The sequence below is a fragment of the Trichomonas vaginalis genome, chromosome IV (assembly GCF_026262505.1).
Source record: "Trichomonas vaginalis G3 chromosome IV, whole genome shotgun sequence".
NCBI classification, from domain to species: Eukaryota; Parabasalia; order Trichomonadida; family Trichomonadidae; genus Trichomonas; species Trichomonas vaginalis.
This window is the reverse complement of record NC_067206.1, coordinates 34298-51806: the sequence shown is the minus strand read 5'-3', so window position 1 is coordinate 51806 and position 17509 is coordinate 34298. Positions and strand designations below refer to the sequence as shown.

Here is a 17509-nt window from a genome sequence, read left to right as displayed (position 1 = left end):
GGAAAAATAACCTCAGTGTGATAAATTTATCACCGGAAAAATTTACAATAAGGTTAATACCGAAAATATCGAAAAATCAACATTTAAGGTTAATTTAAGAGTATGCACTTTTGTCACCTACTCCCTTTTTAAATGAATCTTATTATTAACTCGAGCTATTTCAAAGAGAATCGGCATAATAGCTTAAGCAGATTATACTACGGTGCAGTAAAGAATTTTTGCATTATTTATTTAATATTTGCCTTCATATTTGTGGATTATCTATTAGAACAAAATCTAAATCTAACAATTATGTTTCAATTGGAGCAGGAACAATTTATCGATGCTTTCAGTAATATTAACTTCACACAAAACGATGCGGGCGTTCATGAACTTCAAATCCATCCTGGAATAAAGGTTCTTCATAATTTTTCTGCAATAAGAACAGAAGAAACATTCTTTAGTGCTGGCCACAAAATCTTTGTTACAGTATTCGATAGTGGATTCATGAAGGAGTATTTCCTTTATCTCCCACCATTTGACAGTTACATTCCGAAAGGTCTAACTCCGAAACAGACAGACCTTTTCTGGAAACAAGAGGAAAATCATATACATTACTCAGATTTCCATATTCCGCATATTGATGTTGTATGGACTGTTAAAAATGGAATTTCATCACTTTCTAATGCTCATTCTTGTCGCAAAAGCAACTCTTCTCATCATCTAAACTTCTGCAAATGGCCTACGACCGTTAATAATCCAGAAATCAAAGGAACGGCCTTAGTTGTCGGCAGCCATCAGATAAACTACTTCCAACACTTTTTTGATAACGGGTTACCGCATTACGCCGCTGGCTCTCTCGCCACAGGTATTTCTCCCCAAATGATAACTGTTGTTTCTACAGCCTGCAATCCAGTAACGATAGAAACTCTAGAAAAACTCGGCTACAAGTCGCGCCAGAACTGTCAAAGCGATGGAAAGCAAGTTAGTGCCGAGTTACTTATCATGTGCACTGCAACTCGAGTTGTCCATCATTATTTCTTCGACTGGTACCAGGAGCTAATGAGGATACCGATAGCTGAACGTTCTAAAGTCATTTTACTGCCAAGAGGCAAAGGGAGTGGCGGAAGAGGTAGTAGAATCATTCAAAATCTCCATGACATTGTCCCTCATCTCAGTAAAATCTTCGGATCCGAAAACGTCATCATTCACGATCAAAATTCTCCAGAAAAGACACTTTCAGCACTAATCAATAAATTCAGTACCGCGAGATACATAATTGGGCCTCATGGAGGAGCTTTTTATAACCAATTCTTTTCTGGAACAAATACAACAATTGTGGAAATGCTTCCTGTCAAAGAGAACGGATATTACCCAGAACAAACTGGTCCAAGATCGATGTCATTTGCACACTTGGCTATGTACACGAACACAGAATGCTTACACCAAGATTTTTACAGATACTATACAATAAGTGATCAGATCAACTATAATATTAATATAACCGATTTCATGAATTGGTTTAAATTTAATTTTAGAAATGATACTTTTGTTGTTAATGCTTCTTCATAATTTAAGACTTTGTTTGTATAAAGAGGTAGGGCAACGATAGGTCAAAAAGGCTTCTCTGATAGATTTCCTTGCCTTTTGGATATGCTATAATATATAGCCTAGCATGATAGGATATGATGTCAAAAGTTAGAACATAACTTAGGATCTTGAGAAAAATGAAAAACAAAAATTACATAAAAAAAGAAAAATTTTATCTAATTTGTTTTTTTGGACCGAATAAGTAATTTTATTGAATTTCAATACGACACATAGATTTTATTATTAGTAATAAATATAATGGTTTACTATTAACAAGGAACCTAAACTAATGAAAATTTGATTTCAAATATTGTATATGATTATCATAGATTACCAAAATATATTGCTATTTATGAGGATATAATATTGATTATTAGTAAATCGTATAAATTTAATAAATATACCATGAATATTGAATGAATTTCTTGATTCATAGGGGTAAAACGCGCTTTTATATGATTTAGACAGAGAATTTATGAGATGTAAATAACACAATAAAGGTTTATATTGAATATTTTCTAAAAATAAATCGAAATTATAAAAAACAATACATTTATTCATTGAAACTACTTGGACAAATATGAAACAAGCATTCAGGCAATTCTTTTGAGACTTCAACGCATCTGATAATTTTTATATAACTTCACCTCTTATGCTTAGAGTGGAGGTATTGAGATCGTAGAAGTATAGATGAGCTCACATTCAGATATGATGTGTGAACTTCTGTTTTCACTGCAATTTTGAATCAGAATAAACTCAAAACAAGAATAAAATGATATACTCACTCTCTAAATGTGTTCGAGATTTAAAGTTGTATGAATAAAACGATTCATCTTTCGAAGCCTCCCATTTAATGAGAGACTTCGAAAGATGAATGTATTCATGTAGATGAAATACTATATATGACCATGTGTGATACTAAAGATATCAAAATGTTCATTTTTAAGTGCAATAGAAGGGTTATCTCTCGTAAAATCTCAATTTAAGGAAGATTTAGAAAGAACTCCTTTCCTAAGTAGATAGTGTGTGGTTTCTGTCTTTTGGTTGATCAGGAACTATGAAATTAAGTCGGACAGAAAGAAGTTCTTTCCAAAACAGACTCCAAATGAGTTGTTCGAAAAGAACTTCCTTCTGTATATGGATAATTGTAGTTACCGCACTGAAGTATGTAATTGTGATGATGGAGTTCTCGATAAATCTAAAATCGGATTAAGATTAATTGAAAACTCAAGTAATTCTTTGAAATCTTGTGTTGTCTGGCACTATAATAACCAAAGAATGAGAATATTATGTTGAATGATGAGTACGTGTGCTCGGCATTCGCCGAGCGAATTGAGTTTAACGTACTATGAAAAGTGACAAATTTGGGCTTTTTTTCCTAGGGTTATGATCTCTTCCTTTCTGCTCAATACGACAGAAATGAAAGAATGAATTTGTACTCCCTAATTGATTACTACAATCTGTATCTATCTTTAACATAGAATTAGCTGCATTGTGATTTATACTCCAGAATTATTCAATTTAAGATCAACCTCGTAAATTTTAATCATATTGCACCAATACTCCTACGTTGAGATAAGAACATGATTATACATACCAAAGCCCCATATTAAAAATCAAAATTTAGCACCTCCATTATGCAACCACATTATTCGTCGCAAATAAGTATATTTACGCATATTATGATGCATATTCACACAACTCGTATACATGAAAAGTTATTAAAATCAGACAAAATTATTGCAATAAGGAAAAAAAAACAACTTTATTATATATGTTAGTAATGAATTACAAATATTTCTACAAAGAATGCTCAATACTTCATATAATCTTCGAATATTTCTTATTACAAGTTAATACATTTTGACTCGAACATGATAAACAAAAGCTGACACGCTGATTACTACATTTATGAAAATATAGTACGTTTCCATTCATCTGTTTACTTGTTTTTGTTGGAATAAAATCATTTTTTTTTCTTTCATGAAATAAGAATTTTGCTGCGAAAGCAATATCTCTAACAATAATTAATACATTACGTCAACTCTGGAATGAGTATTTATCAAATATGATATCAAAATCAAAAATTAGTTGTTTTTTATGAGTAAAAACGATGTAAATTGATTATTTGACTAATTATCAAATACTTTGATTTTCCAAATTTTTTTCGAAATTGATTTTTTCATGTGAAAATTCAAATTGTTTAATTTTTTTTGAAATTTTGAATTTTTTTTGGAATTTTGAGTTGATCAATTCAGCAGAATTGATAATGCTATTGCTTTAGGGCATACCACAAGGTGATGAATAAAAGGTGAACATTAACAAATTATTTTAAATCACAAATATCATCCTCATCAACTTTAATTCTAAAAAGAACTGTACTGAATTATGAAAATGCATGATTTACATTATTAAAATCTTTGAATGAAAATAGTACAAGATAAGTTTTTATTCATTTTTAATTAGATTTAAACGAAAAACTACTCCATATTAAAATTTAAGTCGAGAAATCGTATTTTGTTCTTATTTGTTAGCATTTTGTAGACATTCTAATCTTGAATTAATTTGTTACATGATATTATTAACAAATTTAACTGAAAAAATATGTTAATATGGAATAAACCATGATTATATAAGCTATCAATGCTATATATACATATGTAAAAGATTCATATTAACTCAATTAACAAAAATGATAGATTTTCATAAAGGTTCAATCTAGGTTCGTCCGAAAATTTTGATTTTTATATAGAAGACATAGTTTCATATACATAATTAAATTTTCAAACAAATTTGATCATACCATTTATTAAGCAGGATAGTATATTAATTACCATCAGTATAAAAATATAAAAATGATTATATTTAATTATTGCATAATTTAGTCAAAGAGTTATAAGCCTCAAGTGATCGTTATCACCTTCAATGCACGTATACTTTATTGATTCATAGATATTTAATCTATGTTTGACATGTTGTTGTCGTCATTCGTTTTGTTCCCATTCTTCCTAAGTTAGAATTAGAGAATACACCATCCACATCATCTAATTTGGTCCTCAGCGATAGATTGGTTCATTTTGGAGGAGTCCCATCAGACAGTTTTCGAGCACCAAATATCAAATTTTAATGTATACAAATCTTTAGTGATTTATCTCTTTTATGATGAGTAAAAGGTTTCTGCTCATCAACATTTGATTTCCGACATATATGATTTCTAATTGCAATTATTTACTTTCTTTTTATAATCTAACTCTGTGACTCATACCATAAATTAATTATTGGAAAGTGTCAATATGTTTGGCACAACGAATGGCGGAAGATACCAAACCATGCAGGGAATATGATACGTTTAAGATCTCCGAACTTTTTTTCCAAAAATTTTCTATCGTTGCCCTACCTCTTTGTATAAACTGTTCCATAAAATTTCTGATAATTGAAAATTTTGTATGATCGGCAGTTTTCAATAAAGATTTAAATCAAAAATGAGTCATGCGTGGCTAACTATACAAAGGTACATTCACTAGGCAATAACAGTAAAATGGGATGAAAATAGGATAAATAGCATCCCTATATAGTGCCTAACAATATTTATACGGGCCAAAAAAAATTTGGCTAGAGATTTGGCGAGTTATAAAACTTAGAAAATTGAGAGGGATTTTTATTTTTGAATTTTTTTTGGAAAGTTAAAATTGCGATTAAAAATCGATTTCCAGGAGAACTAAGCATCTCATCATATATTTAAATCGATAAAAATATTAAATAATAGTTGAATAGTATAACAACGTGAAATTATGGCTGAATCTACAGAAAAAATGAACATATTTGACATTTTTGAAAATTCATACGTTAGATGGTGACAGACTCATAAACTATACTTTAGCTAAGATTGATATATGGTTTCAACAACACATGGTTAAAATCGTAAAAATATTTTAGATTTCAAAAAGATATATATGGTAATATAATGGAACAAAGTCAACAAATAGCATGTTAAATATGTTATAATTAACTTTTTATTAGATCCAATAGTAGATATCGAATGGTTTCCAGCTTTATGGTTAAATATTTTCTTTTCGAGCTTCTCTTTAACTGTTGTATTAAGGTTGTAAATTTTTGATGCTAGAAACTATGGAATCTTCTTTGCTGCTGCATTTTTCTTGAGAGTTCTTGCAATTTCGAATAGATCTGCGCATTGTATGAAATGGAGGCTTTAAAATATCTTGAAAACAGAATAGGACTGCTTTTCCAAAGGAATGCTTACTTGTAAATCAGAGAGTTTCAAAATTGACAGCAAGATTATCATCATAACTGTCGATTTTGCTGCGAAAAAGGAAGACAAGTAATTAACAAATCATTTACTGTTGTTCATCAAAAGAAGAAAACTTTGATAACAACTAATGATGATAAAATCAAGCTATCTTTTAATATTTTAAATTGATAAGACATTCAAAATATTTGAATGGTTTAAAATATTTTCTTTTAATTTCTATAAGATATTATCATGATTATATAATAAAATTTAAATTTTTATTCAAAAAGGCAATATTTCAAACTTTTAATTTCAAAAATCTTAATTCTGCAATAAGTGTATTTAATTGTAGCAAATTTAATGATCCTTCGTCATGCTTAGCAATTTGGAACTCATAAATTAATGATTTCTTCAAGTAAAATTCTGCATTATTTCAAAAGTCAATAATTCTCTAGTAACTTTTCTTCAAACCTTAACCATTATATTATATGTATAATGGAGAATAATTGCAAAGAAAGATAGCCGAATTTACTGGGTAGTTCTTGTGATGCGAAATAATTGCAAATTAACACCTAGTTTTAACAGCATCAATCTCTTTTTGCTCTCATTTAAATGCATTCGCACACTTTAATTTTGAAATATAAGAGTTTTGGAAATTATCAAATTTATCTGCTCAAATACTATAGATCTTCATAAGTGTTAATAGAATCATTAGCCTTACATATAGTGTTTAATATAATGATGCACATTATACTGGGATTCATTCCTTATTCATCTAGTTATTATAAGATTTACAACCCCATGAAAATTTAAAATTTTGTCAAAAATAGTGAATGTACCTTTCTCAAAACTTAAGATATCCTCGAGTTCAAAGATTTAAAAAAACACAAAAAAATTAACTTTACTCTTTTGAGATCCTTATCAGATGTGCAACAATTTGATGCAGTATCGCAATTCGAATCCGATTTTTTAATGTAGATGTACTCTAACATTCTTGAAAAAATGCAAAATGATATTAATTAAGCTTTTCATTTCTTTATCATACACGAAACAAAATCATTCATTATACTAAAATTTATCAAAGTTTGAATAACGAAAAAAATAATATCTAAATTTTTACATTGAGTCGGCTATTGATATGGTCAATATTAAATCGTTTAAAAATGGGCATTGGCCAGAATAATACCCACTAAAATAAAGGTAGGTCAACAAAATCGTAACGATGCTTTCTTGATTTTGGTAATGGATTTAGACTATGTAGGTACTCGGTGACTAATAGACGAAGAATGGAAGAAAACTGCAAGAGGGATTTCGAGGAAATATTATTAAAATTAACATTTGATTCTTTGACTTGCAAATAAACATATTTGTACTATTAATCGGTTTTACAGAATAGATCTTGCGTTATTGTATGTTTTGAAAAAGTATCTAGAATTTTTCCTAAGATACTCATTTTGCGAGATAAAATGATATACCATCTACTAGACATTTGTGCATTGCTTCCTATATGTAGCTAGTAACTACAGAAATTGTAGTTTCAGGAAATTTGAATACATTTGGAATTCTAAGAAAGACATTGTAATATTGAGCATCTCCTATTTCAATATACCATATTGATGAAAATATAAATTCATGTAATCTGTCCTTAAATATGCTATCTAAACTTGTGATAGAAACTCAATTTCACCAGAAAATATGAGAAAATTCCAAATTGTGAAATAAAACGAACATATTCACATATGAGATAACAACCATCTATATTAGGTTTCTCAATTCTTCATTCAAAATTCCAAAAAAAATTCAAAAATTTGAAAATGAAGAGAAGAAATATGAATTTTCCATGAAAATTTGCAAAATGAAAAAATTTTGGAATTACAAATATTATTTATTTTTGATGCTTGTTCCAAAATATGTCTTTTTTCCCATATCTGATATGAATATTTTGGATTATTATTATAATTTATATTTATTGACATATTTCATGATATTCATATAATGGTTTGTTTTAGGGAATGAATGAGAATATATTTATTTAAAAAAAGAGAAAAGGTATTAGAATAGATTTTTATTTGAGCGTATTTAAAAGGTTCTACTTCAAAAACTTTATGTAGTTTACTTTTGTAAGCAACGTAAAACAATATCTTTAAGTTATTTGTTGCAATTCGGGGATTAATCGTGAATTTTTGTTGTATATTAGTTAAAAATTAGTTTTTAGTAGATAAATTCGTCATGTTCCCGTTTGTAACTCATTTTGTTTTTGCTTTATTGATGAAATTTCAATTTGTTGAGTGAATATCGACAAATTTGTTAAATCTTGTTTTAAGCGCAGCAGCAATATTTGGAGTCTATTAACTATATCTAGACTTTCAGTATTTTGCATTATTTTTATTGTTGAGGTTAGAACAATCGCCTAACTAAGTAACGCATGTATGTAAAATGACTTTTTCGCGAAAACGGTCTTGCAGATTTTTACGAGAGTAAGATATCAATATATACAACAATTGAGGATTAATTTTATTGCAGTGGTTTACGATTTTCATCGTTCAAAGTATCGGGGCAGATTATTAAATTTTAAGCTATACAATTTCCATTGTAGAGCTTTATATTTTGAAAGAATAGAACAATTGGACATATTATTATTAAGTATAAATGGAATCGATTTTAAATTGCATATATGTCAACACTGTTTCTGACATTAATGTAAATACAAAGTACTAAACTACTATGCATGAAGAAAACTTCAATTTCTCTCCACAATTAAGAGAAGTTTGGAGTTTTATTACTGAGAAAAATCCGCTTGAAGTTGTTCATGAGAATTTAAAAAATTGCAAACAATTTCTTTAATCGTTCGGACATCAAAATTGAAATAAAAATTGTTGCACCTTTTTCGACAGTAAATGAAAAAAAAAAAAAAAAAAAAAAAAAAAAAAAAAAAAGGTAGTGGGGCTTCCAGGCACTTCGTGCCTTCTAGCCCTGATGTTGATGTTTAGTATAAATGAAGTTTTTATTCGGAGGACTCTTCTTCTTCCTCCATTGCTTCTGGGAAGAAGCCTTCTTCTGGGTCGAAAACATTATATAATGTGTCGCTTTTCACAAATTATATATGTTTTCATGTTTTGTCACTTTTCTGTCACTTTTCAGGGAAAAACATTTTTATTATTATATATAAATGAATTTTACAAAACCACCGTTACCGTTCTTTGGAAATAAGAGTAGATGTAAAGATATTATATTGAGAGAACTTAAGAAACTACCGAATGGTCTAACATTTGTAGATTTGTTCGGTGGAAGTTTCTATATATCCCATTTGTGCCATATAATATTTCCAGACTCAAAGATTATATGCAATGACTTCGACAACTATATGGACCGTCTCAAACATATTCCAGACACAAACAATATATTGAAAGAGTTAAAAGAAAAGATACCTATAGGTAAGATGGAACGTATACCATTAGATAACAAAAAATTGTGAGAGAGGTTTTGAAAAAAGCAGAATATATAGACTGGGATAGTATATCTGCTAGACTATTATATAGTGGTGCTATAAGAGTTCATGACATTGAAACACTTATGTCAAAAGTTTTATATCTTAACTATACAAATGTTTTCAAAGAGGACATAGAAAAATATATTGAGGGTATAGAGTTTGTGAGATGTCATTGGACAGATTTGTATGAAAAATATAAAGACAAGGAAAATGTTTTCTTTATAGTGGACCCACCGTTCTATAACACATGGATTTTCAATACCAAGTAGACTGGACTTTGAGAGACTCTTTAGAAACTTTAGACGTTTTACATAACCATCCATGCTTTTACTTTACATCCGATAAAAGTGGTTTGGAAACCGTTATGAGATGGTTAGAGGACATACATGACTATGAGTTTAGATACGATAAGATAGAATATGAGAGAGGTCCTATAAACTGGAGAAAGTGTCATAACAAAGAAATTTTATTAGTAAGTAAATGTGGTTTGAAATAGGACTACTTGTTTTAGGTTTTTTCCATTGTGTCATTTATTTATTTGACGTGGCAGAAAAGTACAGAGAATATGAAGATGAACCAATGCCTGCAAATGTTCAGTATATGTACTCGTAAGAGATATTTTTATCTAATATTAAATGGACGCACAGAACTTAGCGAATGCACAGCAACCTGGACAACCAAACCAGAGAATATTCCAAATGAAGTTAGAATACAAACTGCAATGGCAAACTATGGTCAAGTGCCAACAGATGTACAAATGCAAACTGCCATGTCAAATGAGCTGCGTTAGGTTTGCCACCATGGTATGCAAATATGAGATGGAAAGAGTTTTATACAAACCCTGAAGTCGGATATAAACAACTTTATGCAGATGACGCGAACACAGGAGTTGACCCAGAATATGTTTCTACCAGAGGAGAAACAGAATGTATGAGCTCCAGTTAAAGAATGCTATGGAACTCAACAGGAAACGTAAGAGACTAGGCGGACATTAGATTTTTACATATAGTAAATGGGTTTCTTCAGTAGTATTGGAAACTTCTTTCGAAATGTTGGAAGAGGTATATGGAATGGAATAAAAACCGTAGGAAGAGGAATTTGGAACGGAGTCAAAAATATTGGTAAAAGAGTAGGTCAGTTTGTTGGTATTATACCTAAAGACCCTGAACCAGAAGAACAAGCTCCTGTTATACAACAGCCTGAACCTGCACCACAGTCTAGTTGGCAACCAAATCCAACACCTCACCGTATTAAAAATTATATTTTTACCGTTCGATAGTAGTTGTATATGAAACTAAGTTCTAAGTAAAACGCATGGTATAATGGAATTATTCTTTTTCTTCCATCTGTAGTAAACCATACTTGAAAGTCTGAAATACTTCCACTTGGTGGTTCGTATAACTTTGTAGGTTTTTCGTAAAAGTCATTTGCCAAGCATAAGAAGAGTTTTGGGCGCCAGAAAATGAAGCATGAACAATAATAGCATCTTGGTCGAAAACATTTTCATATGTTCCATTAGGGTTTTCGACTTCATAATAGTCCGGGTGTACTGGATATGCTGCAGGCTGATTTAACATCCTCATAAATCTATACCATGCCAAGTTGTTATATTTTGTAGAAATATAAACGTTTTCTCCAAGGTCTTCTATTTTATTGATTTTAACAGTTGCATTTTTCCTGTCATAAATAATATCGAGATGGTATTCTCCTTCGTCAATGTTATACTGGTTTGCATATTCGATATAGATATCGTTTATTTTTTCTTGAAAAGCTTGAAGAGTTGTTTCTAAGTTTACAAGCAAACTAACTTGTAAAAGTTTTCCCTGTTCAAATTTCTCATACATACGTTTTTCTTTGTTATAGTATCGAACTTCAAACCGACCGTAAATGGGAAACCATGTATGGCTTCTGAAATGAACTTCATTCTACGAAAGCCAATAGCTTTTGTGACGGATGGGTCTCTTAACCATCTTAGTGGGTAGTCAAAACGATAGCCTTCATGCTTTACGGTCTCTGTCTCAAACTTTTGACCGACATTCGTAAAAAGTTCATCTAATGGTTTAGTTGTAGCAACTCTTGAATTTTCTTTTTCTATTGAAAGCATATTTTATCTATAATAAAAATGTCGAAAGAAACAGCGTCTATGAGAGAAATACAACACAACCGACAACTCATTTTGCAAGCTCTAAATAAGAACACAACAAACTTTTCAAACTATTCTAAGATATCTGAGTCATTGAAAGAAGGAAACTTAAAACTGACATTAAACCCAATGACAGACGAGTTTCTGTTTCAAGACAGTAAGAACCATACTGTCTGTATAAATCCAACAAAAGGAACTTTAAACGAGAAGCCTATAAAAGAACTTCTTTTGAAAGCAGATGTTGACAACAAAGCTGACAAAGAGTATGTCATTGAAAAAGTTCAAGAAGAACATGACAGAGCAGATGCAACATATGCAACAAAAGCAGATGTTGAAAAGAAAGCTGACAAAGAGTATGTAGATGCAACAAAAGACTATATTTTCGCATGGACAGATAGAGCATACCCACAAAAACATCATACACATAACATCTATGACGTAGATGAACTTCAAGAAAAGTTAGATGACAAAGCGGATAAAACATATGTTGACAATAAAATGTCAAGTGAAGTGACAAGAGCTGACAAAGAATATTCTAAAAAGACTCATACACATACCATTGCAAATATTACAAACTTACAAGAAACCTTAAACAAGAAAAGTGACGTTGGACATACACACGATTTCTTCGCAACTGTTGGTATAGAAAATATTGCAGGAACGGTTGAAGAACCTGATGGAACTGGTGGGGATGTATTAAATTGGAAACCTCCTAACTTTCCACAAGGTTTAACATCGGATGAAGACATAACAACGATGAAATACACTAGATGTAGAAATGTCTATGTCATGGAGGATGAAAACAATGTTAAATTCACTGCTCAAGATTTATATGATAAAAAGGCTGACAAAACATATGTTAACGATGAGTTAGATAAAAAAGCTGACAAAACATATGTTAACGATGAGTTATATAAGAAAGCAGACAAAACAGAGCTTCAAACATTAAAGACAGAAATACTTCAAACAGTATATCCTATAGGTTCTATTTACACGTCAATGAACTCTACCAGACCAGAAGTAGTACTTGGTTTTGGAACTTGGACTCAAATAGTCGACAGGTTTTTGTATTGTGCAAACTCTTCAAAGGAAACAGGTGGAAGTAAAACGATTTCAGGTGCAAATTTACCTGCGCACAGTCACTACATAAATTTAAGTACATCTGAAGCAGGTTTGCATAGTCATAGATTTTGGGATTGGTCAGGAATGACAAAAGGTAAAGGATATGATGTTAAAGAGGACGTTAAGTTTGCTATAAATTGTTACTGGAGTAACACTGAGGTAGGAGGAAGCCATACACATCGCGTTTCAGGGTATACGCAAACAACGGGACAAAGTAAAGACTACATGCCACCTTACATGACAGTTTACGCATGGTATAGAAACGCTTAGTCGTCATTTTCAACTTCTTTAGCATATTCGTCAGGAGTTGTCTTATATTTGTTAGGAACTGTCTTTGAAAGTATACCACCTTGAACCTTAACAAGTTTGAAACGAGGTCTGACAATAGTAGTTTTATCTTCTGCTTGCAGTCTGTACATTTTGCCATGTTTGCCTAAAACTTCATAATATTCTCTTGTATACTTTCTTCTATTTTTACGAACACGAATGCGTGTACCTGTCGAGTTCCCATTGTTGTCATAGTCAATAGTATTTTCATATGGGTCGCGTTTAGGTATTTCTATTTTTACTTTGTCACCTTTCTTAAGTTTGAAGCCTGGCATTCTTTCTTGTTTGTCTCTTTTGACTAAACTATTAAATATATAGTCTTTCTCTAAGTCGGGTTGTTTTTCATTTCTTCGGGGGAGTGGTTTCCCAAACCTTTTTGTTTACGGCTATTGTAAATATTTAAAACTTGTCTCATCTTTGCCATGGAGAAATGTCTATACTTGTCGTCATATGACATTTCATTTGCTTCACCACCTTGTGGTTGGTTTAAGTCTCTTAAGATTTTTATACAACTGTCAATGACACCAAGAGCAGAATGGTTTTGGTCGACAATGAAATATTGGTTTACATTTTTTGAACGCAGATAGTTTTTAATATCGTCTGATTTGAAAGAACTTTCACAGTCAGATGTCAGTTTTGTTGGATGGTATTTGTCAACGAATATTGTCAAAGCAGTTTTCACATCTAAAATATTTTTGGACTGTAATGGTATGGCTTCACAGTATCTTGTGTTTTGACCGACAAATATTAGCCAGTATGGTGGTCCATCTTCTCTATACCTCGGAATGTTTTCAAGATATCCATAAACCAAGCATTTGGTGTTGAACTAAAGATTTTTTACCATGAGTGCTTTCTTTGTTGCTTTAGAAACATACGGGTCCTTGTTTGAATTCGTCATTTTTAACCCATAAGAAATGGGTTTATTTGGCGCATTAGCAGGAGTTGCATCCAGATTTTTGCCCGCAGTGGGAACACTAGCCAGAGGTGCATTTGGAATTGGAAGGAAGATTTTGAGTACATTAGGTATACTTAAAGAGAAAGCACAACCTATTATACAAACTGTACAGAAAGGTTGGGAGGTAGCACGAGATGCAACAAATCTTATTCCAAATCCTGAAACAAGAGGAAAAGTTCAAGGATGGATGGACAATGTAGGAAGACAAGCAGGAAACTATTATAACAAAGCAAATGACTACTATAACCAAGCAGGACACTATATGGACCAAGGTGAAAGATTCTTTAACAGAGGATATAACCATGCACAACAATGGGTAAACAATAACCAACCTCAACCGCCTCAAACTTGGGGAATGTAAAATTTTTTACTGAGATGAAATGAACAATACAGCATTGAGACAAATGGGTTCAAGATGGATTTGTCGACTTCCAGCAGTTACACCACGTGTTTGTCAAGTTCTTCCTATACCTCAGGAAGTTTTAGACGCGACTTAAAAAACAACAACAACCAGTTGAAAACAAACCAAACTAAAATTTTTTACTGAGATGAAATGACCGAAGAAGTTGAAACGGTAGATTTGACACCACAAACAAAAAGTTCAGAACCATTGTCAAAACCTGTCAAAGAACTTACAGATGAAGAGAAAATTCAATAATAGAAAGTGCCAGGTCTGGAAATACAAACCCTAACTATAAAGTCACTTTTCATAGAAATGGAACAGCTAGTATCTCAAAAAAGAAACAGACTCTCACAAATAAAATATTGAAGTCTGAAGGAGCTTTCGAGACAACAGATGGAAAAGTTTACTTCACTGACCAACAGTTCATTATAGAACATCTCATTGACTTAGAGTCGAAATATTCTAAACTTTACAACAAACACAAAAAGTTGAAAGGAAAACAAAAACAAATGGCATATGATATTTATGAAGATGTTGACGACACAACTGTTCCTGCAAGTGAAGTAAAGTCAGAGGAACCGAAAAGTGACGAAAAACCGATAGAAGAAGAAAAACCAAAAACTGAAGATAAACCAAAAACAAAGTTTAGTTTCAATACTACTAAACCAAGTCAACCTTCATTAGCTGGTATGGGTTGGCGTCAAAGACTTCTGGTAGCAGGAGGTTATGTAAAGTAAAGAAAAAATATATTTTTTTATTTGAACTGTACGCTGAGTTTGTTGGAGAAGACCGTTGGGAAACTTGTTTGTTAGATGAGAAATATGAAATGGCATACCATTTTAAAACAATATATTTTAAAAAAAATATTTTTTTATTTTATTTGAAATGTACGCTGAGTTTGTTGGAGAAGACCGTTGGGAAACTTGTTTGTTAGATGAGAAATATGAAATTCACTGTTGTGAGTCATTTGAAGTCAGAAACAAAAAGACAAAAAGAGTTTTAAGCGGATGGGAGCGAAATGACGGATATGCTATTATGGATATGAGTGGAAAAAACTATTTTAAACATGTTGTCATTGCAACTCATTTTATACCGAACCCTAACAATCTACCTTTTGTAGACCATATAAACCGTATAAGAAACGACAATAGACTTGAAAACTTACGCTGGGTCACTCGTTCTGAAAACAATAAGAACAAAAGCAAATTTCGAGATATTGTATTCGAATTTGTCGACGAACTAGAAGATGAAACAATTGAAATTACAGACTATGGCAGGCATAGGTTGGAGTTTTACTACTATAGCGAAGAACAAGACTCTTTCTACTTTTATACCGGCGTAAACTATAGGAAATTACAAGTATGTTTTACTAAGGCGGGCTATGCTTATGTAAACGCTAGAGATACAGATGGAAAATACATTAGACTATATCTTAACAAATTCAAGAAGCTATATGGCATACCATTTTAAAACATTTTTTAAAACAATATATTTTTACATATATTAAATGCTTCAGGTTGAAAAACAAAGAACAAAAGTAGCAGATACAAAACCGTTAGACTATATCTTTACAAATACTGGTAGGACTATTTCAGATGAAGAAATTTCATCCCGAGCTTACAGGTTTGACTATCCAATTCGTTGGCTTCAAAGTCCTTCAGATGCAAAGGCAATAGGATTTAGAAGAGTTTTGTTTTCAAATAGAACTAACGCGTTTATGTTCGCAGTATATTTTCATGGGCAGTATGAAGGTTCTGATGGTCTAATAGACAAATTTGACGAAATGAGAATCTTTACAATTCGTTCAGACGAAAGTCTTGAAAAAACTCTAAATGACTTTCAAACTCAAATAAACAAATATTATTGGGAATTTCAAAAAAAATACGACTCTTTACTAAATGGAACATACTATCTGAAACTAGAATATGACAAGATGAACTCCACAGTTTCATTTCAAAGGATTGAAAATAACCCTCCAAGAGATACACAGTTTTTATTTTGGGAAGTAGACAAACGTTCTTGGGCACAATTTCTTCGGTTACTAAACCAGAACGAACCATTACCACCTGACGGTCCGTTTAAATTTATACGCCCACCAACAGATTTGACAGTTTATAGAAATGTGTTTGACCCTCAAAATGTCATGTGTCATGCAAGTTTCAGTTCAAGCAACAACAGTTTTCTATGTATCGGTAAGGACTTTTATGACTTTGCTTCTAAATTCTACGAACCACCTAGTAACAGTTTCTCTGACTTTCAAGTCTGGTTCACAACAAACGGTGTGCAGCATATTATTCCATTATACTACGACTTTTATCTCGAATTGTCTTTCATATATAACTACGGAAAAGTGCTGAAAAAGTATTGAAAAATGAGTTTTGGTTGAAAAAAGAGGTGGAGCCAAAAGTGGCTCGACCTCAAAACAAGCATTTTGTGAAGAATATAGCAACCGTCGGAAAACAGCGGGTTGCTTTTTATACAAAATTCAACAGGTGAATTTTCATGAAATTCCTTAAGATAGAAAAAATAAAGTTAGTTTTTTTAAAAAAATATTTTTTATTTTTATTGTAAGAACAGTAATGTCAGTCGAAGCAAAAACGTTCACGAACAAATCTAATGGCGAAACATTCACAAAAGGCACTTACAACGGTATTGAAGTCTTACGTAGAGACAAGGATGGTTATATAAATGCAACAAAGATGTGTCAGCAGTTTAGGAAAGACTTTAGAAGGTTGTTGGAAAATAAGTCCTGGGAAGAGTATTTTAAGGCATTTTGTGAAGAATATACCAACCCGCGGAAAACAGCGGGTTGCTTTTTATACAAAATTCATGCAGGAATTCCGGATGAAATCAAACAGGTTAGAGGAATGTATGTAGACCCAAGACTTGTAAACTATATTGCAATGTGGGCTTCTCCAAAATATTGTATAGCAGTTGGAAAAATTATGGACTCCATAGACAAGAAAGTTCATGAGAAATTAGATGAAGAAGAACTTGAAGATACAGTAGAGAATGCTAAACCTTTGTTCGAACAAGAAGTTAGAAAAATGTGCGAAAAACAATTAGAACATGAACGTGAGATATGTTATGGTTATAGAGATTCTCCATACGAACTAGACCAATGGGAACAAGAAGATTTAAAGAGAGAATTTAGAGAATATGAACTCGCTAAGATAGCATTAGAAGCTGCAGAAAAGAAGTTAAAAGTTTGGGGTCGTTTTGTAAAAAAATATTGTGAGTAAATGAACCAT

The 17509-nt window shown here is 31.6% G+C and overlaps 4 protein-coding genes and 1 pseudogene across 5 annotated transcripts, besides 5 other annotated features; 4 read left to right on the top strand and 1 right to left on the bottom strand.

Moving 5' to 3' along the window:
* Nucleotides 1-123: part of a mobile genetic element that runs on past the window's edge.
* Nucleotides 124-291: 168 nt separating this feature from the next.
* Nucleotides 292-1551, top strand: TVAGG3_0000270 (protein of unknown function, DUF563 family; the record flags this gene model as incomplete). The annotated part of the gene is made up of 1 exon (XM_051219639.1): nt 292-1551. One exon carries the CDS (start codon nt 292-294, stop codon nt 1549-1551), a length of 1260 nt encoding a protein of 419 aa, XP_051104625.1.
* Nucleotides 1552-2868: 1317 nt separating this feature from the next.
* Nucleotides 2869-2916: a mobile genetic element.
* Nucleotides 2917-5074: 2158 nt separating this feature from the next.
* Nucleotides 5075-6661: a mobile genetic element.
* A 2063-nt stretch (nt 6662-8724) lies between these two features.
* Nucleotides 8725-8828: a terminal%2Cinverted (terminal inverted repeat of Maverick-3 transposon ID:TVAGG3_0000120).
* Nucleotides 8725-17509: part of a mobile genetic element that runs on past the window's edge.
* Nucleotides 12840-12992, bottom strand: TVAGG3_0000240 (uncharacterized protein; the record flags this gene model as incomplete). The annotated part of the gene is made up of 1 exon (XM_051219638.1): nt 12840-12992. One exon carries the CDS (start codon nt 12990-12992, stop codon nt 12840-12842), a length of 153 nt encoding a protein of 50 aa, XP_051104624.1.
* TVAGG3_0000230 lies at nt 13815-14175 on the top strand (annotated as a pseudogene). Its single transcript has one exon. A coding segment is annotated over exon 1 (361 nt).
* On the top strand, nt 15144-15728 carry TVAGG3_0000220 (His-Me finger endonucleases family; the record flags this gene model as incomplete). The annotated part of the gene is made up of 1 exon (XM_051219637.1): nt 15144-15728. The coding sequence occupies one exon, from the start codon at nt 15144-15146 to the stop codon at nt 15726-15728; it is 585 nt and encodes a 194-aa protein (XP_051104623.1).
* On the top strand, nt 16838-17500 carry TVAGG3_0000210 (uncharacterized protein; the record flags this gene model as incomplete). Its single annotated transcript, XM_051219636.1, has 1 exon — nt 16838-17500. One exon carries the CDS (start codon nt 16838-16840, stop codon nt 17498-17500), a length of 663 nt encoding a protein of 220 aa, XP_051104622.1.